The sequence below is a fragment of the Anastrepha obliqua genome, chromosome 3 (genome assembly GCF_027943255.1).
Source record: "Anastrepha obliqua isolate idAnaObli1 chromosome 3, idAnaObli1_1.0, whole genome shotgun sequence".
Lineage (NCBI taxonomy): Eukaryota > Metazoa > Arthropoda > Insecta > Diptera > Tephritidae > Anastrepha > Anastrepha obliqua.
The window spans coordinates 31249886-31276255 of NC_072894.1; the positions used below are offsets into that span (position 1 = coordinate 31249886).

The 26370-nt window shown below is 37.6% G+C and overlaps 1 protein-coding gene across 1 annotated transcript in view; it reads right to left on the reverse strand.

The window, feature by feature from the left end:
* Window positions 1–902: 902 nt before the first annotated feature.
* Window positions 903–26370, reverse strand: part of LOC129241282 (fringe glycosyltransferase) — a 218339-nt gene continuing 192871 nt past the window's right edge. Inside the window, exons 5-7 of the mRNA XM_054877532.1 lie at window positions 3352–3490; window positions 3092–3284; window positions 903–3006 (exon numbers count right to left, since the gene is read on the reverse strand). Coding sequence (XP_054733507.1) covers window positions 2771–3006; window positions 3092–3284; window positions 3352–3490 — 568 coding nt within the window. The 3' untranslated portion in view covers window positions 903–2770. The remainder of the gene's footprint in view (window positions 3007–3091; window positions 3285–3351; window positions 3491–26370) is intronic.

Here is a 26370-nt window from a genome sequence, read left to right on the forward strand (position 1 = left end):
CGTCCTAACGTATGACGCAGAAGCTTGAACGATGACAACATCCGATGAGGCGGCCCTTGGAGTGCTTGAGGTTCTACGCAAGATTTTTGTACCTTTGCAGTTGACGTAGGCGTGTAGCGCAGACGATGGAACGATGAGTTGTATGATCTTTATGACGGCATAGACATAGCGCAGTGAATAAAGATGCAGCTGCTACGCTGTCTGGCTCATGTCGTCCGAATGGATACAAACGCTCCGGCTCTGAAAGTATTACCAGCTGGTGGTAGTAGAGGAAGAGAAAGGCCTCCTCTGCGTTGGGAAATCAGGTAGAGAAGAACTTGGCTTCACTCGGTATGTCCAATTCGCGCCTATTAGCATGAGGAAGGAACGACTGGCGCGCTTTGTTAAACTCGGCCAAAATCGCGTAAGCGTTTATCACGCCAATCAAGGAGAAGAAGAATAATATATTCAATATAATCTGTAGTCACCACCATTAGTTCTAATGGCTTCACATCTTCGAGTTACACTTTATGTTCATTTCTGTGCAAGATGTGGCGATAATCGGTGCGTTCAAGTTGCGCTGGTTAGTGCAAGAAGAAACGCGTTTTGTTACCGCGCCAATCGCGTTGAAGAAGAATATTAAATAAATTAGTTTTTATTAAAGTTTCGACTATTAGATAAAATAAGTGCATACATGTTTATATTTTCTTTAAAAATTTATTTTATAGCTTCAAATCATTATTGTAATATATAATTAACAAAATTGTCTGTGTATTTTAGTAAAGTGTAAACATACATACATACTAGGTACATGTAATTTATTAAAAAAAAAAAACTATAGAGTAGTTTATGTAAATGGAAGACTAAAATTACATAGCCATACATGTTTATGTAGATATATTATAAAATGAAATGTATTTACAGCGAATGCATTATTGCGTTTATAACAATTAGATTCCAAAGATATCCGTGGAAGTTGTTTTTTTTTCTCTTATAGAGACTAGAAGCTGGTTATTGTAGGCAATATTCATAGTAATAAAATTGACAATAAAAGGAAGCACAAAGTAGAAAAAAAGCATTGGTAGATCTGCCGCTACCAAGAACTGACATATTTTGCTCTACACCTATTCAATGGTATTAGTACTATGACGTAATAGTTAAAAGTAAAGGCTTTATATGAAATATGTTTAAAATATTAAAAATATTGTGTTATTGCAGCATCTTATGATTTGTGTTAAAAGAGTTTTACATTAAACTATACATTTGTATTTCTTAGTTTGCTACTTTAACGTATATTTTTGTCTGTGTCAAGAGAAGTGTGCGATGCCGAAATTTTTGTTAGCAGGCTCTACCTGCTATAGGAGTGGAAAAGTGTTTTCACGCTATATACATTTTTTGATCTTTTGAATGAATACGACGATGAATTAATTGCAAATTTAACAGAAGTTTACATGATTCATAGAAATGCTTATTTTATTTAATTATTTTTTAATTAAAGGTCCTAAGACTGCAAAATGTGCCAAAACATCGCCGAGCTTCGACGGATGTCTGTGGAACAACTAATACCAGGAGCTCGAGAATGTTGACTTTGAGCTCAGAAAGTAAAGAGGTATCAACAGGTGCATCCCAAGGCATGCCGGTAAATAGATATAGCAAATTTTTAATAGAAATCCGACAGTGTTGCTAAGGGTCGCTATGGTGAAATTGGCGCAAAAAGAAAACAGAGAGTCTACGATGGCCATCCGAAACCAAAGTGATCGAATCAATTTAAAAAATCTGAGCACAATTCTCAAACCTCTGCTAACAGAAAGTCAGATAGAAAAATGAGCGCCACTGGCACAGGTGATTATCGATCGAAATTGGGTGGCGAGAGCTGGGAAAAAAAGGTGTTAGACTTGTGCAGAGAACTGTGAAATATGCGGCCAAGATCAATGCGTGCGACTGCTGCCACTTGTATATTAAATGACGAAAACCCGAACTCAATTCTAAAAATAAGGATGTTTAAGTAGCATGAAACGGTATTGCTGCAGAGTGCCAAAAAACCCCGTTTGGGTGGGGTGGCCGGCCGACTGTATATTTTATATCCGTCAGGGACTAACCATCATAGAGTTTCGAGGCTAATCCAGTCGATAATAGTAAGTGTATGGGGCGTTAATGAGGCTAAAACTTGAGATATAAAAATTTTAATTAAAAAAAAAAATAAAAATTAAAAAAGAAAATTAAAAAAAAATGAAATAAAAAAAATTTCAAATCAAAATGTATTAAAAAATAAAACATTTGCCAGCTGATCCACCTCTTAAAGCATAGTCAAAGAAAACACGCAGAAACTCTCCGAAAGTTGCGTCAAGTGAAGCTGGGCCCAGAATTCATAAAGTTGATTGCCCAATCATCCCAATTGAAATATGTTTTTTTTTTATTAAAGTATACTACTTAAACTGATTTACTGCATACGAATACTAGACCGCACAATTCTCTTGGACAGACTTACTGCACTTACTGTACTTAATATAGTAAATTTACGATTTTTATAATACATTTTTATTGTCTTTCATTACAGTAATTCTCTATTTATTATGTTATTTGTTTCCCTACTACACTTACACAGACATACATACATCTTTTTTTACATCTTAAACTACATCACAGTTTTGAGTTTTAGTTACAAAACTTATGCCAGCGCAATTTTGCTGGAGACTTTTTTCTTATGTTATTCTTTTAAATACAGCAGGTCGGTAAATATTTTACAAAATAAAGAAAACCACATTTTTTATAAATTCTTTAAGCGAGTTTATCATCTTGGTGGACAAAAGCTGAAGTAAGGAAAGAGTTTGCAGTGCAGCGAATAGAAACGCCTCGGATCCGTTGCCAAATCGAAACCATCCACCTTTACGACATTCCATTGATTTCGCATATTCGCATAACTAAATGAAACTTGGTCTGGGAAAGTTTCAGGACGTATGTGCTCCATGGGCTCCAAATGCGAATGGAAATTCTCCACAATGCGCAATGGCACTTTGAGCAGATGCTCTGGAAGTAGGCAAGGGAAAGCATACATTTAAAATTATTACAAATGCGAATGTTTATAAGTGTGTGCGTGTGTGCACAAACTCACCAATTATGAAACCCATAGTGACGTCATCGGGGAAACGTATTTTACGTCCAATACTAATAAATTTTCCACCGCCAGCTATTGGCAACATTTTCATAGTCAGCGCGCGGCTTAGGCAAAAACCAGCACCACCAGTTGCAAACCAGAAAGAAATCTTCTCTGCCGTGGTTTTATTTTTGTGCGTCATTGGCGCATACTGTTATGGAAGACGATTGGTATTATAAAATATATTTTTGTTTTTTTGAATAGCATTTGGTACTTACGCTTTCGAGATGTATTTCCAGTGGGGAGAATATGCTAGGCTTGCCCAGATACCAATCAACTGAAGGGCTGTACTCGTCCAAGAGTTTGACCAGCCGTGGAACGTTGACATAGTTGTCATCATCGAAATGGCAAAACCATCTGAAAAAGGTGTAAAAAAAGTAGATTTTAGTGATAATTTGAGACAAAATGCGTGCAAACATATAACATTTGCAATATGAAAAGGGATTTTTAATTACAGGGTGGCTGATGAATTTTGCTACATTAAGAAACTCAAATAACTTGTTTTTTAGTGTATGGAATTCATTTATTTTTTTTTTCAGGTTGAAGGTCATTAAATTTTATTAAATGTAGCTTAACTAGTTTTAAAAATAATTTAATTTAAATGCCCCCCATGCTCGTTGACACAAGTGCAGCATCTTAGTAAAAAGTTGTTCATTGCTGCTTTGAGAGTTGCGACAGGAATAGCCGCAATGTTGCCCGAATGGATTGTTTTAGTTCATCCAAATTTGTTGGCTTTGTTTTATAAACTTCTTGTTTACATAAACCCCACAAGAAAAAGTCAGGTGCAGTAAGGTCAGGCGACCTGGGGGGCCAACGAAATTCGGAGTTTCTTGAAATCAGTTTATTGGGAAATTTTCGTCGCAACTCTGTCATAACAGTCTGGGCTATGTGAGACGTTGCCCCATCTTGTTGAAACCACACAGAGTTGAAAGAAATTCTCTTTCGGCGTAGTTCTGGATAGAAAAATTCTTTCAGCATTTTCAAATAACGGTCTCCAGTAACCGTAATGGTGTGACCATTTTCTTCAAAAAAATAAGGCCCGACAATACAGCGTGAAGAAACCGCACACCACACTGTCACGCGAAGAGGATGCAATTCCGTCTCGTGGAGTAACTGTGGGTTAGAAGTACTCCATATTCGACAATTTTGTTTGTTCACATTGCCGTTTAAATCGAAATGGGCCTCATCAGACATGAAAAGGCAGTTTAACATGTTTTGGTCTTCTTCCACCATTTGCAGGATCTTCTGGCAAAATTCCAAGCGAATCGGTAAGTCTGCTGCATTCAGTTTGTTAACCATTTGAATTTTGTAGGGAAATAAGTCTAAATCTTTGTGCATTATTGTTTGCAAAGACTGTCGGCTGACACCAAGTTGAGCAGATAAGCTTCTTGTTTTGCTCTTGGATTGCTTTGTATAGCTGCAGCTACAGCAGCGATCGTTTCCTCCGTCCGAACTGGTGGGTTTCGATGATAAGGCCTTCTTGCGACTGTTCCTTGCTCAGCAAAATTATTCACCAGTCTCATTATGGTCCATCTGCTCGGGGGATCGCCGCCAAACATCCGCCTGTACTCTCTCTGTACCAAAACTACGGACTCCAGTGCGTGATAGCGGCGGACTATCCAAATTCTTGTTTGCGTGTCCCAGTTATCCATTTTAATAAATTTTAAAGATCAATCTGCAAATTAAAATAAAAATGGAACAGATAACTTAAAAAGAAAAAAAGTTATTCAATTTTTTTTTGGTAGCGGCTTTCATCAGCCACCCTGTATAAAAGTACTTATAAGTATTTACTTATTTCAAAAAGTCAATAAACTACAAAGGTTGTTGTTGTAGTGGTTGAGTATTTTTACTGAAACAATCCTAATAAGTGGCTAGTGTTACTGTCGTGTTAGGTCGTGGTGTTTTATCTTTATTTTTTTAGTTTTTTTTTTGTTTTCTGAGTCAGATCCATTTCGCGAGATCTAAGTATAACAGTCACTTTTTATCTCTCTGTCTAAAATTTCATAAATTTCCTGTAGCAAAGGCTTACCGAAAAAGCAAAGCCTTGCTTTAAGTAAGCCTGGACATTCGCAAAAATAGTGGAAACGGCCATATTTTTCTTGTTGTGGTGCATGTAGTTAATCGTTTCCACCTTCTTTCGATTAAAGCTTGAGTAGCATGAGGCAATGGATGTTTTTATTGTGTTGAATGAGACAGCAACAGCCACTGTCTCTGTTATGTTATTTCTAGTTACGAACCTTTTCTTGCTAGCTCATATGCAATCTCATTACCTTCTATACTACCATGACTGGGAACTCGTATCTTAAGGAGCCACAGTTTAGTGATGAAGGTTAGTTCTTGTGAAAAGAAGAGCGCGACTCTCTAGCACCGACATTAGAAAAAATCAGATTTGAAAAAATCGGCAAATAAATTGGCAACATCTAAAAGTGAGTATGTAAATATATGTAATGGTATCTAGTAGCTATGCAAATATCCATTCAAAGAAAATTGTAACAAGTAGCTGCATAAAACTAAATGCGGAAATAATGTATGCTTGTCCGCAGCTACTCCACTCCATCAGCAAATTGCCTCATTCACATGCCACATACCACATCAAGTCATTGTACAATTGCCAGTTTATTACAAATATGTGCCTATCTATGAATTTGATACTTGTGCGATTGCGGCTGGCACCTAGTACTCACTCGCCTAATGGTGGTACAACCCTCCATATTGCTTAAGAGCTTCAACAGTTGCAATATTCGATTGGTAACGTAAAGAGAAGAAAGAGCAGAGCTTGCAGACTTCCAAAATACTGCGGTTTACGGCAGTTAAAGTCATGCTGGGCTCAAGCCGCTTAGGTTGGCAATGACTAACTCAATGCGCCTTCAAAAGTGTCGGGAACACAGTGGCTCTATACATATACATATATATAAGAAGAACCGGATGTGGGCACGAGGAAAAGCTCTGAGACAGCACGGGATATCGAGTTATAATATGCAAACCTCTCACTGCTTCACAAGTTGGAAAGAAATCCAGAGTAGCTATTGGATACTTTCAGATTATTGCGTTAACTTTGGACATCGCTCGAAGAACGAAAAACGAGGGACCTTAACCGAACATTCGACCAAAATTTGTATTACAAATAATACTTGATTTTTATAATTTAATATTTTGTTTGTATATTAGTTTTAGAAATTTGTGGTTTAGTAAGAGCAGCTTTCTAGGGCTTTTAAAATGTAAGGCAGAATTAAAGTAGAATCGGTTGGAATTCCTCAGCCTTGTTGGGATGTAAATGAATTATTTTTCAAGAAAGAAACTCACCCTCTTTTTTGTCGAAATATATTTCGGAATAGTTCAGAGACTTGTAGCGATAGGTATGGAAAAGTTTTCTTCCGGGCATCACAATGGGCCTCTGTGATCACCGATTGTTCTCTTGATGTAAATAAGGCATCTAACCTGACCGAATTTCGTAAATAAAGTCAGATATGTTTATGAACTGGGAATTCTAAGAAGACGAACGCCGTAACCGAATGGGTTGGTGCATGACGACCATTCGGTAGTGCCTGGTTTCAAGAACACGGGCATGAAGCACCAATTGATAAGAAACATTTTTTCCAAACCTCTTTCTCTAAGCGGTCAAATGATAATGGCGAATTCATAGATGTACAAGATTTCCTCTTTATATATCATGAAAAAGAAAATTGTGAGGGAAACTTCGGCTGTCACGTTGCTTGGGAGATTCGGCAGTCGAATTCTGCACCATCATTTCACGTGTATTCACACACTCGTCCCATCGGTCATTGTTCAGATTGCAACGAAGTGTTATTGATTGATTTTTTTCGTATATCGCCAGCACATCCCAAGTGACGTCAGTTCATCAGCTGACTCTGTCAAATTCACTCAGAGTCGAATAACGGTCTGTTAAAGAGCACACCTCTAAAAATCTTTTCACCATGCATGAAAATCTTTTGAAAAAAAACCATCTACCATTCGGAGATGTCACAAAACTGTGGGTCCTTCTGTTCGTGGAAAAGCATCAAGACGCGAGATGTCCTCCCTTCAAAGGCTAAGCATTCCTTTGTATGTTTCTTATTTATTTGCGGCCAGAGTAGCCTAGCTGTTACACAGGCGTCTTCATCTTTTCATGACCTATTGAAATATAAATCAATTATTAATTTGCTGGTGGCCACAGATATCCCAATGGTAATTCTACGAGTATCACTGAGCAGCTGCAGATTACTATCTTTCCTGGATAGCGTCGGCTTTAAAATTTTCCTCAATATCTCTGTGCCCCGAAACTTATTTGGGTATGGCTGACCTATATATATGATCTAGGGCTGTCCGGCATTCCTGTGCAACCTTTGATCTTAGTATAGCCGCATGTATTGAATTACTGGCTGCCTGGTTATCCGAGAATATATTTCTCTTGCGGCATGCATATTTAGATATGTAGCCACTGCTTTTATAGCTAGAACTTCTGCCTGATAGACGCTGCAGTAGTCTAATAGCTCCAGTCCTAATTCCTTCGAAAATACTCCATAGCCGACCTTATCGTCTAGCTCAGAGTCATCTGTATAAAATTTTAATTCCCACCTTCTCCATAGTCTTGTGTCTACAACTCTCTTCTTGACGGTGTGCTCGTTTTGAAGACTCTATCTATCGAAGGTGATTTGAGAAATAGAGTAGTCCATTTCTTGTTTGTGACTACTCAGAGATAAGATGTTTGTGCTTAAGTTAAAAGTAAAATGAAATTAATTCTATTGTTCTTCTTAATAAAGTTTAAAAAAGCGCGGTAGTCGTTTCTTTCTCGTGTTAACCGGCGCCAATTGTACACACCAAGTGAAGCCAAGTCCTTCTTCACCTGATCTGTCCAACGCAAAGGAGGCCTTCCTCTTCCTCTGCTACCACCAGCAGGTACCGCATCGAATACTTTTACAGCCGGAGCGTTTGTATCCATTCGGACGACATGACCCAGCCAACGTAGCCGCTGGATCTTAATGCGCTGCGCTAGGTCTATGTCGTCCTAATTCTCATATAACTGATAGTTCCATCGCTTGCGATATTCGCCGTTGCCTACGTGCAAAGGTCCAAAAATCTTGCGCAGAATCTTTCTCTCAAACACTCCAAGCGTCGCTTCATCGGATGTTGACATTGTTCAAGCTTCTGCGCAATACGTTAGGAAGGGTATGATGAGAGCCTTGTAGAGTAGTAGTTTTGTTCGTTGAGATTACCTTTTTAGTCCAAAGTAGCAAGAGAGATTGTCCGACGGATTTTCAGGCTGATATTGGTATCGGTGTTAATGCTGGTTCCTAGATACACCGAGTCTCTAACAATCTCAAAATCATAACTGTCAACATTTACGTGGGTGCCGATACGTGAGTGTGCCGATTGTTTGTTTGATGACAGGAGGTACTTCGTTCGTCCTTGTTTACCATCAGATTCACTCGCTTTGCTTCTTTATCCAGTTTGGAAAAGTCATAACCTAAAGCTCGCTTATTAAGGCCGATGATGTCATTATCAACACTCTTATAAAATATTGTGCCTGAGCGATTAAGTTCTGTGGCTCATCTTTGCAACATAAGGTTAAAGAAGTCACACAACAGTGAGTCACCCTGTCTGAAATCTCGGTTGGTATCAAACGGCTCGGAGAGGACCTCTTCAACTCTGATGGCGCTGCTGGTATTGAGCAACGTAATCTTGCATAGCCGTAATAGTTTTGCGGGGATACCAAATGAAATTAATTAAGGGAGGTAAAAAACCCAAATGGTTTTGCTATTTTGGAAATCGAGCCAGTTTCTCGCGATACGACTTCGAACTCAGCAGCATCAGAAACCTTCAAAATCAAAGTTTGAGGATTTTGGTCATATTTTTGAGGCTTTATCTCAATGTGCATCGGCGAAAAATAAGGCAGACTACAGACACATTTTTTTATGGAGCAAATTCGAAACATCGTCAAGGCTGAAAGTGCTCAAAAATCAACGAAAATTTTGAGCGACTTCAAGCTTGCACTTTGCTATACTAAAATTTAATGAGCTACAAAACTGCATACTCAAATTTTATTTAGAAATTCTTTTTAAACATTTTGAAATTTCAGTGATGATTTTACGATTTGTTTTTTTAATTTACAGAGTTTGATTACTTAGATTATTATATTATTATTTAAAGCAAGAAATAATAATTCAAATTAAAAAAAAAAAACAATAGCTAAAAAGTCAAAATTTGTCAAATATGTGGAGCCTTTAAAATAATTTCAGGGAGTAACCACAACTCAACGGAAACTCAGCTTTTAACTGCTTTTAATTAATTACAAAGTACTGCGTTTACGCTGAACTCTTCAACTGAAAAAATCAAGTTACTAAGTGCATGTCTTGAATTGACGACGCTGTCTCGCACTCTTCCACCGGCGACGGGTGTTTCATGTGGCGTGATAAAAAAAATATTCCAGCATAAAGTCGTTATTGAAAAGCACACATTATACATACACATATTTGCATATAGTACATTTTGAATATGAATTCGAAAGTTAAATTAAACTTTCTCAATAAAATTTGCAAAATTTTAGGCCCTAAAAACGAGTGCATACATACATATTATATAATATTACGTATATGCATAGCCCAATTGGAAATCTTGTCCACACGCACCATGTAGAGAGCTGGGTAATGGTCTGAAATGCCAATACCAAAATAGCAAAAAAAAGAGTGAAACTAATAAAGGTTTAGTCTTTAATGGGATTTGGCGGTTTTGTACTAGAAATTGTTTTTCACTTTGTTACTCGGCTCTTTCATGCAGAGTATATACGGCTCACTTATTGCCGTAGCATAAGCATAGAGGATGTCGTTGTAATGACGTGTAACAGTTAAGAGATACAAATTGGAAAACCATTGCTAATATTTACAGAGAAACTTTTTAAACGAGACATTTAGTTGCGTCGCATAATACGAGAAGTAGGTAGGTGTAGATACATATGAATATAGATTCAAATATATGTATGCAAGTTTTATGTAGCCAGTGTGCGACAGCACGCAACTTTCAGTGCCTATCATTGGTACCACGGACGGTAGGCAACCAGCCAACCAACCAACCAACCATACAGTTGAATGTAATCACGTAAAGCTTCATGTTTGTATGTACATATATATGTGTATATGTATGTAATATTTTACTGCCACATTCTTATTCTATTCATCTTCTTGTCGTCCCTAAAGTAGGTACCAAAGCTTCCGAAGTGAACATAATAAAAATTGATTGACAGCAGGCTATCAAGAGGATGCATATGCTAGTACACAGGCATACTACATACACACACCCATATATATATATATACGTGTTTATATACACTTTACATGAGACCTGAACAACCCTGCAGGGAAAAGCCAAAACTAGTATGGAGACATTCGTGTTCAGGGCCAGTAGTAAAATGAACAGTTTGTGCATAAATTAGTTGATTTTTTTAGATACGAGACTTTAAGACTCATCTATAGGCGCACCAATGCATCGCGATGATTAGAGGATTATGTATCAGAAGATAATGAAGAATACACTTACAGTGAACCAAAGAGAAACTGGAACACCAAAATTCAAAAAATTCAAATTTTAAATAAGTAAAAAAATTGTTTAAATAAGCAAACATCGAGTGGTTTAGGAATATAGTGAAAAGGCCCTCCGAAGAAAAAAGGGGGCACCAAATCTCAAAAATTTTGAAAAAATAAAATTAAGTCGACAGTATTTAATATATTGAAAACTCATGAAAAAAACCACTCTTTTCCTAGAAAAACGGGTACTGAAAGAGTTTTCAAACTTATCCCAAATGTAAAACAGTGAAGAATAAACGCCTTCAATAAACGAGAACCCAAAAATTTCTGCAGTTAATATTACCCAGGCACTCAAAAATTCGTCAATTGTGGATTATCAAAATGTTCTGCACAATAACGAATAAAGAGCCTATACTCCAAGGCAAAAATGTCCTCAATCAAAGATTAATATGAGTAGAAAGAACTAAGGAGTTGAAATATTAGCAAGCCGAATTATTTTTGGAGCAAACTTATTTTCTCCGACGAGTCGAAATTCAACTTTAGGGTTTTCCAATAAGAGGTGTTATTTTGATATTCAAAGAAAAATGCTTTTTTTTTTTAATATGAATGATCGCATGTTTATTTCATTCTAAAGAGGAAGGTATGCCGTTAATAGTGGAAAATAACATCAGGCAAATGACCAGCACGACCACACTTACAGGACAATATCCTTTTCAAGAAATTTTCCATAACCGAATTGCAAAGTGGCTGCCCTATGTCCTCGATAGCCTCACGAAATCCATCTTTGAGGTCTTGAATCGACCCTGGTCTGTTGGTGTAGACCTTCTCTTTCACGCGGCCCCAAAGGAAAAAGTCGCAAGGTGTTAAATCACAAGATCTCGGTGGCCCATTGTAATCACCTCTTCGAGAGATAACACGGTCCGGAAACTTTTCCCATAAAAGATCACCTGTTATTGGAAAACCCTTTATTAGGCCACAGATTTGCATAAGGAAAGAAAGTGCAGCGCTGAATGCGTCTAATGTGGGCTTGTTTTTTTGTTTTTTTGAAGGCACTATGACTAAGATGAGTTATCTAAGCATATTGAAGGAGCATCATCCTAAAACTCTGAAAATATAGGAAATACCAGCAAGTCTCACCTTCATACACCATAACTATCCAAAGCATACTGCGCTGATTGTAAGGGAATGGTTGGCTTACAACGTAAAAAACTGTTGTCCCATCCTCCGCAGAGCCTAGAGCTGACTACTCGTACCATTGACTACTTGTATTGACTACTTGTGGAACCACATTAAAAGAGAATTGCGTAAATGGCAGATTAGAGGAAAAGTTCCCTGAAATCAGCTATTTAAGAGATATGGAAATGTATTCCAAGAGATGTCGCCATAACTCTTTCACACTCCATGCAACGACGTCTACAAGCAGTAATTAGTGCAAAATTAATGCAAAGGAATATATTAGGTTAGGTTGAAGCGGTTGTCCACTGTGGGACACACTCAGAATCATAGTCTATTGTAATGCCGCGTAGGGAAGTTATCTCCTAAACCAGTGCGTACTTTACAGAATTGTTATTAAGGTCCTTGATTTCGACAGAACTTACTTATATCTTCCTATTCCATATAGAATTGAATATAGAATACCTTAGATGGTAAGTCTATGTCTGGATAAAGCAGGTCAGTAGCACAAAAGGTGCGGAATCGATCGCTCTGCCTCATGTAGATATTTTCTGCAGAAGTCATGTGTTTGCACACCGAGCCTACCGATTAAGCAATGCTCCGTTTTAACTGAAATGTGCCTATCTCGTCTTAGCAGAGATTCTGTGCGCCTAGCATTGAGAGTTGGCCAAAGCTGTCGGGCGAAATTTAACTAAGCATAAGTAGAATTAATATTCTTTTGCATTTAAAAATTTTTTTTCTTCAATGTTTTTTTAAAGAGTACATTTTAATTTTTTTAGATTTACCAGTGCAAGCTCGAACTAATTGTTGAAAGTTTAATGGTGCCTGTGCCTGTAAGTTTCACTAAATTTTAAGAAAAAACCATATTCTGTAGAGACTTTTAATATCAAAAAAAATAGTTTAAAACGTTGGAATGGAATGGGATGGAGTATTTTTTTTTTATATTTTAACTGGTTATTTTATAAACACATCATATTTGGTTAGTAAAAACAGTCTTTTAACTGGTATTTTGAATGATGCATAGCCGGACAATTGACATTTCGTAGGATATTACCATGTTAATTGGGGCGTGCCCCCATTTTTTTGTGTGTTTGGTCAAGCTCCTCCTCTTATTTGTGGTGTGCGTCTTGATGTTGGTCCTCAATTGGAGGGACCTACAATTTAAGTCGACTCCGAAGGCAGATATTTTTTTGAGGAGCTTTTTCATGGCAGAAATACACTCGGAGGTTTGCCATTGCCTGCCGAGGGGCAATCGCTATTAGAAAAAACGTTTTCTTAATTTTGGTGTTTCACCGAGATTCGAACCTACGTTCGCTCTGAATTCCGAGGGTAGTCACGCACCAACCCATTCGCTTACGGCACCGAAAATAAAAATACCCTCTGCTAAAAATACCCTTTGGAAAAAAGATACAACACAAACTGGTGGTATTCTATGTAGTTCGCAGCTACTATATTTCCCTGCAGGCAACTTTCAAGTGCATGCGTATGTGTGCTCAGATTTAATATGTGTAAGCTGACGAGGGCTTTGAATTCTTGTTGCCGTTGCTCCATTATATTTTGCAAATAGAGGTTTGCTGTTAAAAGCTTTCGGAATTGTTTGTACAACCACACGCAAGAAAGTAAAGATGAAGACGAAGGCTGCAGATTCGAACAAAAAAGTGAACTGAGTAACGATAAATTGGTTACACGTCACACAGTGTGGTTATGACAGGCGCACCAACAACAACAGTAGCGGTTATGGTAGCAACAAAAGCGTTTTAAGATGACCACAAAGCGATAAGTGGTGCATTGGTGGCAGTGTGCAATTTTGGCAGCATTTCGTTTCGGATTGATTTGACAACAGCACAAACCACTAAACGAAAAAAAAAACAATAAGCAATAAGGGAAAATACTTTGACCACAAACCAGTCAGGAGGCACATACGTACGTATAAATACAAATAAATCGTACATACACACATATACACATTGGTAATACTTCAATTAGGCCACTGAACTGTTTGTTTGCTTCGGCAGCCGTCGAACGGAGTAGCTGAGTTGTTGATAGTTAGCAGACGATGTACGATATTTTAGACAACATCAGTCGCGGCATTGGCGTTATCAGCTCACAGCAATCGGACAATCGGATAATGATGATGTATCTCGCACTCTCATCTTTTTTAAGTGGGTGAAGTTCAATGCATTCGAGCGCATTAGTGAAAAAATTCAGATGGAATGGAATGGGAAAAGATGCAATTTGATGAGCTGCAGACGACAAGGACACGGTGTACAAGCCTCGTATTATATTTCGATTGTAAAGCAAAAGGCTGCGTGAAGAGATACTGAATGAATTAAGTTTTTAGCACCAGCTAAATGCTATAAAATGCTACTTAACAAGCATTTACTGCGAAAGCGCCAATTGTGATTGGATTGAAATCTGAATTTAATAAACTGATACATTTTTTTTGTACTAGAAAATAAAATTTTGTGAGTTGCCAATATTCGCTGTCATCTTGCTGATACTCACGCAGCGATATTCGATTATAATTTTCTGAACTTTTTCCACGGTAGGTTTTAGCAATATCTATAAACTCTTTAAAACTTGACTCACTGTTATTTGTTTACACAAAGAGCTGAAGGCACTACAGCCATGCTTTGCTTAAAATAGGACAATAATTATATTTCGTTCTTCTTGGCTCACTCTTCAGACACACTCCGGCTGATAACTCGTTGTAACACCACAAGGGAGATTTGTCCTGATCTCCCGACAATCAATGTGTACTTTTAGGAGATACCTGAGCTCTACATTGTTGAGATCTTCTAGCTCATTAGGTATACAATTTTGCATTGCTGAGATCGTCCAACTCGTTAAAAAATTCTCTACCTAAAGTGGTAAATCTACGTCTGCGTAGAGCAGGACAGTAGCACAGAAGGTGCGAGATCGACTCTTCCTCTTTTTCGTTTAGACACCTTCTGCAGAGTTCATGTGTCTGCACGCTTAACTTCTGAGCGTGTCTGCCTATAAGACAGTGTCTCGTTATAATAGAAATCAGTTTGCTGAGGCTAGCTTATTTTGGCTTGGCAGGGATGCTGTACCTTTAGCATTGAGAGTCGGTCGTAGTTGTGGAAAGATTCCGGGGTGGGTTCGTTACGTCATCTCTCATTCATGCTTCTGAAAAATTGAAAAATATTACATGTTTGTAGGGATATACTAACATTAGTTTCGCAATGGACAGACTCGGCCGCCTTGTTGAAAGATATGCAGCATTTCATTGCTACCTTAGATGTTGTCGATTGCGTTGTGAGAGATTTTGTCGCCGCCTGGCTGTCAATGAAAATTTAGATACCATTTCTTAATATCGCTTGACACTGTACCAGTGTCATGGTTTTGATTATTGAATGAATAACTAAATAAATACAAACTTTCAGAGAGATTTTTCGCTCCTTAAATTCGACATAGCGAAATTCGTTGAAAACGCCAAGCAATGGCTTGCTCACAAAGCTTTTGGGTGCACACTTTCAAACGAATTGCTCTCAAAAGTGACTTGCGACATGTGATAACTGACTTAAAAAAAGTATTTGAGTATATACCATTTGGGAAACAAATTGGATTCTCTAGTAACAGTCAGGCTGCACTAATGGCTCTGGAGAACGTAAAGCAAACTTCAAAGATCGTTCAAGAATATAAAGGAAAAAGCTGAGTTCTGTTGCAAGACAGAATAAACTTGTACTTATATGAGTTGCAGGACACTGCGATGTTTAAGGAAATGAAATTGCCGATGAATTCCCAACTGTGGGTCAGCGGTTATCCAAGCAGAGGCCAGAGCCAATAATCGAAATCGGTTATGCAGGAATCATGAATCGGATCAGCGATTATGTCCTGTCTAGAGCGATGCTGCAGAAGTGCAAAGTATTTTGTGGCAAGCCCGAACAGAAAACTGTCTCACTTTCTTCTAAAACTTGGTACAAAAGACGTTCGGTTGATAGTCGGCATTATTACGGGACACAATACAAGAGGTCTGCATATGACCACTATTGGAATCATTGAAGACCCAATGTGCCCATCGCGCTTGGAGGAGGCGGATAGCACTGACGATCTTCTCTTTGCGTGGCCTGCATTTGCTGGAACAAAGCTACGAATTTTGGATTCCGATGTCATGAGAACGAGTAATATTCGGAGTATATTTTCAGATTTGCCAAAGAATTTGGAGAATTCTCACACGACTAACTATCTCTGTTTTCGTCTCTATTCTATCTTATGTCTTCTTTCTGTTACTACTCTGATTTCCTCCTTGATTATCTACCCTTTCACTCGCCAGAGCTTTAAATAATATGGGCTTTTTAGCCTGACTGCTTTAGGAGTTCCCAAATCTTTCGGTGCTTCTTGGCTCAACTTTGCAAATTTCAACCCTCGGAGGAGCTTGTAACCTCTAGAGTGCGCGAATAGGAGAGCACTGTAGCTCGACTTTTTTCAAATTTCAAATTCATATCTCATTTAACTCCCCGCTGGAAACCGTTTTTAAAACCTTCGGTTGGGCACTCGAGTCTAGCGTTTTTTCGTCCTGTTCAGGGATTCCTTTTAAAGGGTTATATCCATAAATCGACAGGCGATTAAATTAAAGTCTGGTCAGACCCGGGTGCCCAGCGGAGGGTTTCGACTATAGATTTAGTTGGAAACATATTTTTTAGTATTTTTTTCTTGGTGCTATATCCACAGAATTCACTTAAATTGGTACTGGCAACTGTGGCATATAGCATTGACCGGAGCAGGTAGCTGTAAATTTTGACCCTGTTTTTTTCGTGCGTTTATTTGCGGCCTTTAAAAATCAAATCATCTAATTTAAATTAGGGTTGAAAATTTATAATTTTTTTTTTCAATAAGAACATCATTATGGTATTTCTTAAAAAAATAGCAAACATATTGTGAAAGTAGGATGAACTTAAAAAAATGTTAATAGCCTATACAGAAAATGGAACATAATTTCATTCTAAACAACTTTTATCGCTTACGTTTTTGAAATAGAAAAACAATGATTTTTTAAATTTTTCTAGTTCATTTAAAAATTCAAAATACTAACTCAAGTTTAAAAAGCAAATGCTCTAATTGTTGAACTACAAAAAAATTGTTTTCCTAAATAGGAAAAATTTTCGATCCGTCAAGCTCTTTGAATACCTGTTTGAGTTTTTTTTATTAGTTTTTTTTTTTATTTTTTTTTTTTATTTTTTTTTTTATTTTTTATTCCTTTGAGTTTTCTTCTTGAGTGACTCTCAAGCTCATTGCTACTACTGTCCTTTGAATAATAAAAATAACAAGTTCAAAAACAGTGCAAAAATTTCATTGTTGCAACATCGCAGTTGAAAGTGCCAATTTTGCTCGTACCGTGAACATTGACGGCCAGCTGCAAGAAACACTCCACAATGGATTGGTTAATTCTATGACTAACTCGCTCTAACTGACTGGCTAATAGTGCCGCTGGTTAGTTATTTATCCGATTGGGGAAAACAGCAAATATTCCTGCATGCCGCTGGCAGTAACAGTAACACTCGCTGGAAATGTTGTGCAACTAGTGCTGTAGCAGTGAGGCAATTAGTGCAATGTGAAAGGCAATAGCACCAATTACAAAAAATAAACAAAAACAAAAAAATATAAAAAAACAAGCAAAAAACTGGTGTTGGAGCATAATAAAAAGTTGCATTCCCGAAGCATACACACATATGCACACATACATGCACGCTGTTGATGCTTTTTGTTGGAGTTGCTGTTAATGATGCCGCTCCAATTGCTGTCGCTTAATTTCCTGTTTGCCATTTTCCGTTTGCTTCCACGATATTCATTTTTTTTATTGTCCCAACAAAGTGTTGCGTTGGCTTTCAGCTGATTAAACGCATTAAGCTGGGCGTTAAATGGTTTAATGCCTCTGAGTTTGTGAGTGAGAATGCCAACAAATATACACAAATATACATCTGCATGCATGTATGTTCTCACAAAAGTGCCTACAAGCATATATGCATCTGTTGCCTGCTGTCTGCTGCAACATTTAACTTATGCATTTACACCTTTTTTCAACCTTTATATTTTTTATAACTACTCAATTTAATTACTTTTTCATAAATTCATTTAAATGCGAGTATTTATGTTATTATGGTAGCCATGTGAACAAAAAAAAAAATATTTTCCAATAAGTGGTCAATAATTAAGAATTGGTTATGAGCCAATTAAATGTGTTGTAATTGTAAACCAATAATACTCACAGCCACCACACAAACATATGAAATTACGTATGCGCTACTTATATATGAATATGTCATAAAGGGTATTTCAAAAGTGACGCCTAGATGACAGCAGTGAATAATCCCCAGACGTTACTTTTTGTTGATGTCATCGGTGACATCTGTCAAGTAGACAGATGTGCGCGATAGACGCGATAGAACAACGCGTAAGCTTCTGTCGAAAGTATTGTGCGAAAGACCAAAACCATATACCAGCTCACTGATTGGACCTTATGAGTGTGGTGTTAGACCTGGAAAATCTACCAGATCTTCGCATTACGCCAAATCACGGAAAACTCCCATGAAAAATATAACCACATAAATCATCTCTTTGTCGACTATAAGACTACTTTCGATAGGGATCGCCTATACGTCATTATATCTGAGCTGGGTGTTCCCGCAAAGCTGATTCGACTGTGCAAATTTACATTTAGCAACACTCCAGCTCTGTCAAGGTAGGAAAAGACCTCTTCGAACCTTTCAATACCGAGTGAGGTTTCAGACAAGAGGATCCGCGATTGTGCAATCTCTTCAACTTCCTCCCGGAAGGAGTACTGCGTACAACCGGTGTTCAGCGAAATGGCATTAATTTCACCAAAAGTATGCAGCTCCTTGCATAGACTGATGACATTGACATCAGAAATAACTGCAAGCGAGATGTTGCCGCAGCATTTTCCATTATTAAAAGAGAGTCAACTAGAGTGTGTCTGACGGTTAACGAGGGCAAGACGAAGTAGATGCTGTCCACTAGAAAAGATACACGGGGTATTTGATCAAACATTTTAGCGGGCAAATAAGCCTTTGAGATTGTCAAGGAATTGATATATCTTGGCACTGCTGTCACAACAACGAACGATGTCCACCTGGAGATAAACCGACGAATCTCGCTTGCTAATAGGTGTTACTATGGTCTCAGTAGGCTAATGTGTAGCAGAGACCTCTCTCGTTCGACAAAACTAACACTCTACCAGACGCTCATCTTACCCGTGCTACTCTATAGCGCTGAAGCATAAGTTGTGTCGCAGTCTGATGCAGCCGCTCTTGGGGTATTCGAGAGCAAAATCTTTTGGAAAATCTGCAGTTCTGTTCGCGTTGGCGATAACTACTACCGCCGAACAAATCACGAGCTGTATGAGCTCTACGACGATGTGGACTTAGTTAAACTCATCATGGATGCAGAAACACCAGCAAAGAATGGGGTTCGGATGGCTAGTTAGAGGATAACGACGTAGGGGAAGACCATACCTCCGATGAAAGGACCAAGTCGAGGGTATCCTATCACCGCTTGTTGTAACAAATTAGAGAAGGCGCGCATAGAGATGCCTGGCGAGACTTGTTGCAGTCGGTCTTAATCCAGTAACGGGTTGTGATCTTTGATCAGACCATATAAGTAAGTAAGAACAACAACTATTAAGAAAATGGTCGACATTTAAGAACGAGACATTGCAAAATTCGTGATGTGTTTGGTGAAAATAATCGCCCGAATGAGTCGGCAATTCAAAGGTTGGTGATAAAATTGTAAGAAACTCGTTTTGTCGAGTATAGAACAGTATAGACAGACCAAAAACTGGACGTTCAAATGAGAATATTGCTGCTATCGCGCAAAATGTTGTTCAATAACCTTCAAAATCAATATCTCGATGTATTCAACAATTTAGAATTCATGAATCGAACCGTTTGGCATATTTTACCTGGCCGAATTTAAAGGATATAATTTTCCACATATAATTCTTAAGAGCCATATTTTGAAAAAAAAATAGTGAAACCTGAAAGAATCTAAACTTTTACATGTTTTATTTGAAAACAACATCTAGCCGCGCTTTTTGAAAGTCCCTCTGTTATGCATATATTTACGAGTAAAGTGCCAAAAATCTATCATTAAAAGAGTGTTGTTGTGTTTGCTTAAAAAATAATGAGTATTTATGTTGCTTTATACCCATGAATTTTAATTGAATGAATTATGCACAATCAGCATTTGTATTTGCAAATGTTTTTAATAATATAGTAATTATTTTTGGTAAATTTCAGTTTTCCTATCCAGCCCACTCTAGTACAGCTTTTTCCTACCAGACCTGTAGCAAGTAAAACACGAAGATAAATAGGTGTAAACAGGTCCTTATATACAGCCATTAAGCTTTGAAATACTCGTGTTATGGCCAACTTTCAAGTGGAAAGGCTTTTTTCCTTTATTCTCTAGTTGACTTTGTATTCGTAAGTGAAAATTGTATTCAGGCAACATTTTTAGGATTTATTATATAAAAAAAAGCATTACGTTGAACGGTATGCCAGGTCAGTCAATCAAAGATTCAGTGGCACTTAATCATAGTCAAGTTAAAGCCGCCTCAAAACTTAATTTAAAAATGTACTTTGCCCTTGTCATACTCGCTTTCACCAGTACACGCTATTCGATTTCCAAACTCATAGCTATATTTAATGATCTTTAGACGATCGACACACACGCAGAAAACCTAGGTTCACAATTTAATCCCCATTGCAGAAGCTGTGGGACACTTCAGAGACGGAGACTGTTGAGCACTTTTTCTGTGCCTGAGCCTGAGGCAGTGCGCCAATCTAAATTTCATCAACCTTCCTCATTACATCAACAGCTCTGGTTGGCTGTAGATATACATATGTGCCTGTTGGGTGTCTTAGATTGGTATCTAATCAGCGCTTTAGTGCTACTTGAGGAGTGCCAGAGTGGTTCTTCAACTATTTCAACTACCTACCTACTTATGCTTCTACCAAAACCAAACCCTGGGTTTGCTGGTTATGGGTTCCAAAGAACCAGTGTTTGTAGCAGTTTAAACGAGTTCCGAAGGAATTTTTGCCTCAAGTCGTCACACACCAGAAACTAAGCAACAATCAAAACAATGTATTTCTTCCGGTGAATCTGCTTCAAAGAAGACGAAGACAGTCCTATCAGCCGTAAAGGTCGTGGTGACGATTTTTTAGAATGCGAACGATCACTGAACAATACTAAAATGAGTGATTACAACGCTTTCAAAAAAAATTGAGGTAGGCACGGTCGCATTTGGCGGAAAAGAAGATGGTGTTTTACCACTATAACGCACCAGCACAATCATACGGAGCTGTCGCCGCCAAACTGTTTGGATTGCGTTATGAATTGCACCCCTCGTATTCACCCGATCTGGCTCCCTGCGACTTTTTCCTGTTCACTAACATGAAGACGTCAATTCGTACTTACGATCTCGTGAAAAGACTGCAGAACTATCATAGGTATGCTGACAGGTCATAATCGTCATATTGGCTGCACATGCGTACAAGATAGGGATTGCTAGCAACGACAAATGCAGGAAGTGCAGAGAGGATGTTGAGGAAACTTTAGATCACCTTCTGTGCGTTTGTCCGACATTATTAAAAACGCGTGTAAAATGCCTGGGAGCTCCACTGTTTGAGGGTCTGGAGAACGTCTCAAAAGCGGATCTCCCAGCTCTGCTTAAATTCGCCAGAAGCGCTGACATCCTACATGATGTCTACTTTAGGTATTCATAGAGATCGGTCTCCATACGGTATCGCTAGGGACGAAAACGTCTACGCATGGCTTAATGCCAACCAGGCTAACCTAACCTAACCTAGCATGAAGATATAATGTAGAGGAAGCAAACAAAAGAAAACTGTTCCTTTTTCTTGCAACGTAGCAAATAAAATCACTATAAAGTTGCGTTGCGCGGAGTGTCTCTGCAAATTTTCATAGAAAGGCAATAAGCCGCTTCCCTCCGCTAAGCAATACCTAACAGTAATTCCACGGGCAAAGGGAATTGGAGAAGGGGTCGGTTGTCCGAAAGGAAAGAAAAAAACGACACCATAAAAAAATCGAGAGAAGCAGATTTTTTTAACAATCACTTTTTTGAACATAAGTACCTAAATTGTAGGCAAAAATAATATTATAGTTGAAGGCTCTGGAACGAAAATTGGCAGAAAAACAAAAGGTCTTATATCTAGCCGTAATCACGTGGGAAGGAGTGTATTAAAATTATAAAGCACGATGCCACAAGTGGTTGAATGGGACAGCTCAACTTTATATCTGCAGAGACTCGAATTGCTACGATCGAGAGAATTTAAGGGGTTATATACCTTGTGAGCCCGAAAAAATGGACGGTTATCATAATTTTTTTTAAATATGTTTTAGAACTTTTATTCAAATGAGGCATATATCATACTGAAGGGTAACTCTCGAAGAATACATTTTGGTGTTTTTATTTTAAAAAATGTTATTATTTATTGTTGATATCGCCACTACCCCGAAACGCCGTTTTTTAGAAGAGGCTTGCGGTGATCACGGTAGCGCATGAGCAGCTCAACTGAAATCAAAAAAATTAAATGATTATTGTAGAAAAATGTTTTTTAGTGAATCTGAATGGTTTATTTACCCAAAAAAAAAATGTTCTCGATATGAAAGCCGCTTTGCGCCAAAAAACGATTTTTGAGGGGTTGAAAAATTAAAAACAAAATAGTTCCAGCGAACTATGCAAATATTTATAAAATTCAGAAAATTCAAAATTTATATTTGGTTTAGATTCATGAGGTTGTAACTTCGAATAATTAAAAAAAAAGTTTATGCAAATCGATCAAATAGTTTTTGATAAATAATGATAACCGCGATGTTAATTTTCAAACGACTTCGAGATAATCGCGCCTAAAGTTTTGCGTGCACTTCATTTATGGATAAGGTTGCGCGTTTCCGCGGTCTGTAACTTTTGTTCTAGTGCTCCGATCTCTATGATTTTTTGAATTTATATTTTTAAGATGATGTATTTTTAGAATATGCCATAAAAATTTTTCGTTTTTTTAGTCCAACATAAGGTATAAAACCCCTTAAGAAAAATTTGTTGAAAAGAAGCAAGGAAATGTAATCATTTTTCGTTCCCACGACAGTCGGTTCTACCTACCCGCAACGATCCGGATTTATATCCGACCAAGGACTGTCATTTCAGCAGCATTACCCGTATATGTATGGGGAATGTTTAGGCTGTTACAGCACCGAAATGATTTTTTTTGTTTTTTTATTTTACATTTTTATTCTTTTTTCATATTAGTTTTTTTGATTTTATACTTTTTTTATTTTATATTCTTTTTTATTTTATATATTTTTTTTATTGTTTATTTTAAGCGTCTAAATGATTTTATTTGACTCGCTGCGATTTCGACTTAAAAATGTTTTCATTAGAAAATATGTTTTTGGGTCTCATCATTAATTTTTGTTTTAAACAACAAGAGAATTCTCGCGCTTCTAATTAATTTTTTCAAATTGTTCTGCTCCTTCAAGAATCTATTTCGAAAAAAAAATAAGAAAAATACATATAAAGTATTGATTGATTCTGAATATGGGATGTAAATACCACATATTGATTTTTTATGTTTTTTATGTACTATGCACAATTACCAATGCGTTTGTGTAGCAATTTAAAAAATTAATTTGTAAATAAATTACGCTATTTATTGCCAGTTAAGCGAATGATTAATCTACTTGCTAAACACCTGGGCACACTGCAACACACTTCAACACACCACCACAAACCTCTTACTGTGCTTAGAAAGCAGTTGAACAATACACACATACATACATACGTGTATGAGTGATTGGTTGTGTGCGTAGAATTACAGAAAAAATTTACGTGAAATTATTCACTTCATGTAGACTTCATTATGTTTACAATGTATTTTTAATGACGCCCTTCGATTGACACAAGCTTTTGAACCGCTAAAGTACAAGAAGAATAGGCGAGGAGATACCAAATTTGTTAAAGATGCCCGCCCGCACATTTCATACATACAAACAAATGTATTTATTATTTAAGCGCTTCCCTGTTCAAATAACAATCAATCATCATCAGCGTAATCACCAGCACTGCGCCTCAACAGTGAAGATTAACACCAGATTGTCCGGATTCTCCAAATACATACACACAGACGAACATATGTTTGTACATAAATGGACGCAGACCACAAAACATCAAACAGCAATCATCAAACAGACAACAGAGAGCAGTAAACATTTTGGGCGAAGGCGAAGAAAGCAAATGAGTAATCTTTAATGGCCTCGGGAGACGATCCAGCATGCTTGACTGAGCTTTGTGTGTGTTAGTGCAGTCGGGTGTCGTCGTGTCACACATACTTGTTGTCGGCTTTTGAATGATGAAAATCAAAAATTTTAGATATTAGCGTCAATCAGCCGACACGCACACATATAAAGTTCTTGTCAAACAATGCTTGTCCGTCACCAGAGGCCATAAGAGAGCAACAGCAAATGAAACAAAAAAAAAACAACATTTAAATGCGCCGTATCTAATGATGAGCTTAGAATGTAAAAGGAGGTATTCATACACATTCATATGTATATGTGTAGATGTGTGTTGTGCTGTTGTTTTTTTATTTCGGTTGAACCTATGTGTGTCTGTTTGCGTATTTCATATTGGAATCCCACTGGGTAGAATAATATTTCTTTTAGTATTTTTTGTTTTTGTTTTTTTTTATTTGATTGAATATAAAACAAATTGGAGAAACACAAATTAAAGCGTGAGAGGGTGCCGCTTAAGGAAGTGAGAGTACAAGATTTATTTATGTGGCCTTAGTCACATATGTACATCCATATATGTATGTATATGTGTGTGTGTGCATATGAGTTTTAATTCGGCTTTGTTTTTACCGCAAAAAGAAAAACGAAAATGTGAAATGATAAAATATTGATGTGATGCTTTTAAATATGAATAAATTAAAAGCAAAAAAGAACGAAATGAAAAATTACTCAGCCACACCTTTTGGGGGCAAATCTTTAAATTGGAATGTCCATTTAATCCGCTCACAGAATGAGTTATTTAAAAAAGGAAAAAGCGAAATGTTACGGGTAAAACTGAATTATGGTTTAATTCGTTAGCTGTAGCACTTTTCAATTCTCTACATATTTGATTTGTGTTTTTTTTTTCGTTTTTTTGCTTTCGCACAATAATTCAAAAGAGCTTAGGCAGCTGAGAGCTGAGAAGTGCCAAGAAGGTTGGCTGCTTCAACAGAAATTTGTATAATTAAAATATTTTTTAACTTTAACACCAGTAGCGGAGAAATACAATTTGTATGTAAATACAGTTTGTCTCATTATTCTTTTCAAAATTTAATGTTGAAAGGAATATTTTCATGTAAAAGTAAAGTAAAAGTAAATAGTAATAGAAAGACAACATAATTCAACCGTGCAAGTGAAGTAAATAGTAACTTTAGCGTATATGGATCATTTCGCATCGAATAATTTCAAATAAAGAATGTCACTTAGAAGTTGTACAATTCAAATTACTAAGAAGGAAAAAGTTAAGATACAAAGTTGCATCTATGTAGCTCCGAAACTTTATGCACAGCGGTGAGATGCGATTCCTTAATTAAATATGAGATAGTAAATAAGTGCTTAGACTTAGAAAAAGTTGTGAAAATATTTTCCACACCTTAGGTGAAGGCGATTTTTATTCTTACTCGATTTTCAAAGGACAAAACGAAGTACCTCCTGTCATCAAACAAACAGTCGGCGCACTCGCGTATCGGCATCCACGTCACTGTTGACAGCTATGATTTCGAGGTTGTAAAGGACTTCGTATATTTGGGAACCAGCATTACCACCGATAACAATACCAGCCTTGAAATCCAACGCAGAATCTCTCTTGCCAACAAGTGCTACTTTGGACTAAGTAGGCAACTGAGCAGTAAAGTCCTCTTTCGACGAACAAAACAAACACTCTACAAGGCTCTCACCATACCCATCCCAACGTATGGCGCAGAAGCGTGGACGACGACAACATCTGATGAAGCGACGCTTGGACTGTTTGAGAGAAAGATTCTGCGTACGATTTTTGGACCTTTGCACGTTGCCAGCGGCGAATATCGCAGGCTATGGAACGATGCGCTGTATGGGCTTTACGACGACATAGACAAAACGCAGCGAATAAAGATCCAGCGGCTACGTTGGCTGGGTCATGTTGTCCGAATGGATACAAACGCTCAGGCTATGAAAGTATTTAATGCGGTACCAGCTGCTGGTAGTAGAGGAAGAGGAAGGTCTCCTTTGCGTTGGAAAGATCAGGTGGAGAAGGACTTGGCTTCACTTGGTGTGTCCAATTGGCGCCGGTTAGCGCGAGAAGGAAACGACTGGCGCGCTTTGTTAAACTCGGTCAAAATCGCGTAAGCGGTTATAGCGGCAATTAAGAAGAAGAAGAGATTTTCAACTGCTGTTTAAAAGTATTGAATTAAACTTAAGGGGGACAGCTACTCCAGTCAACGAGTTTTTCAATCATTTTTTGCG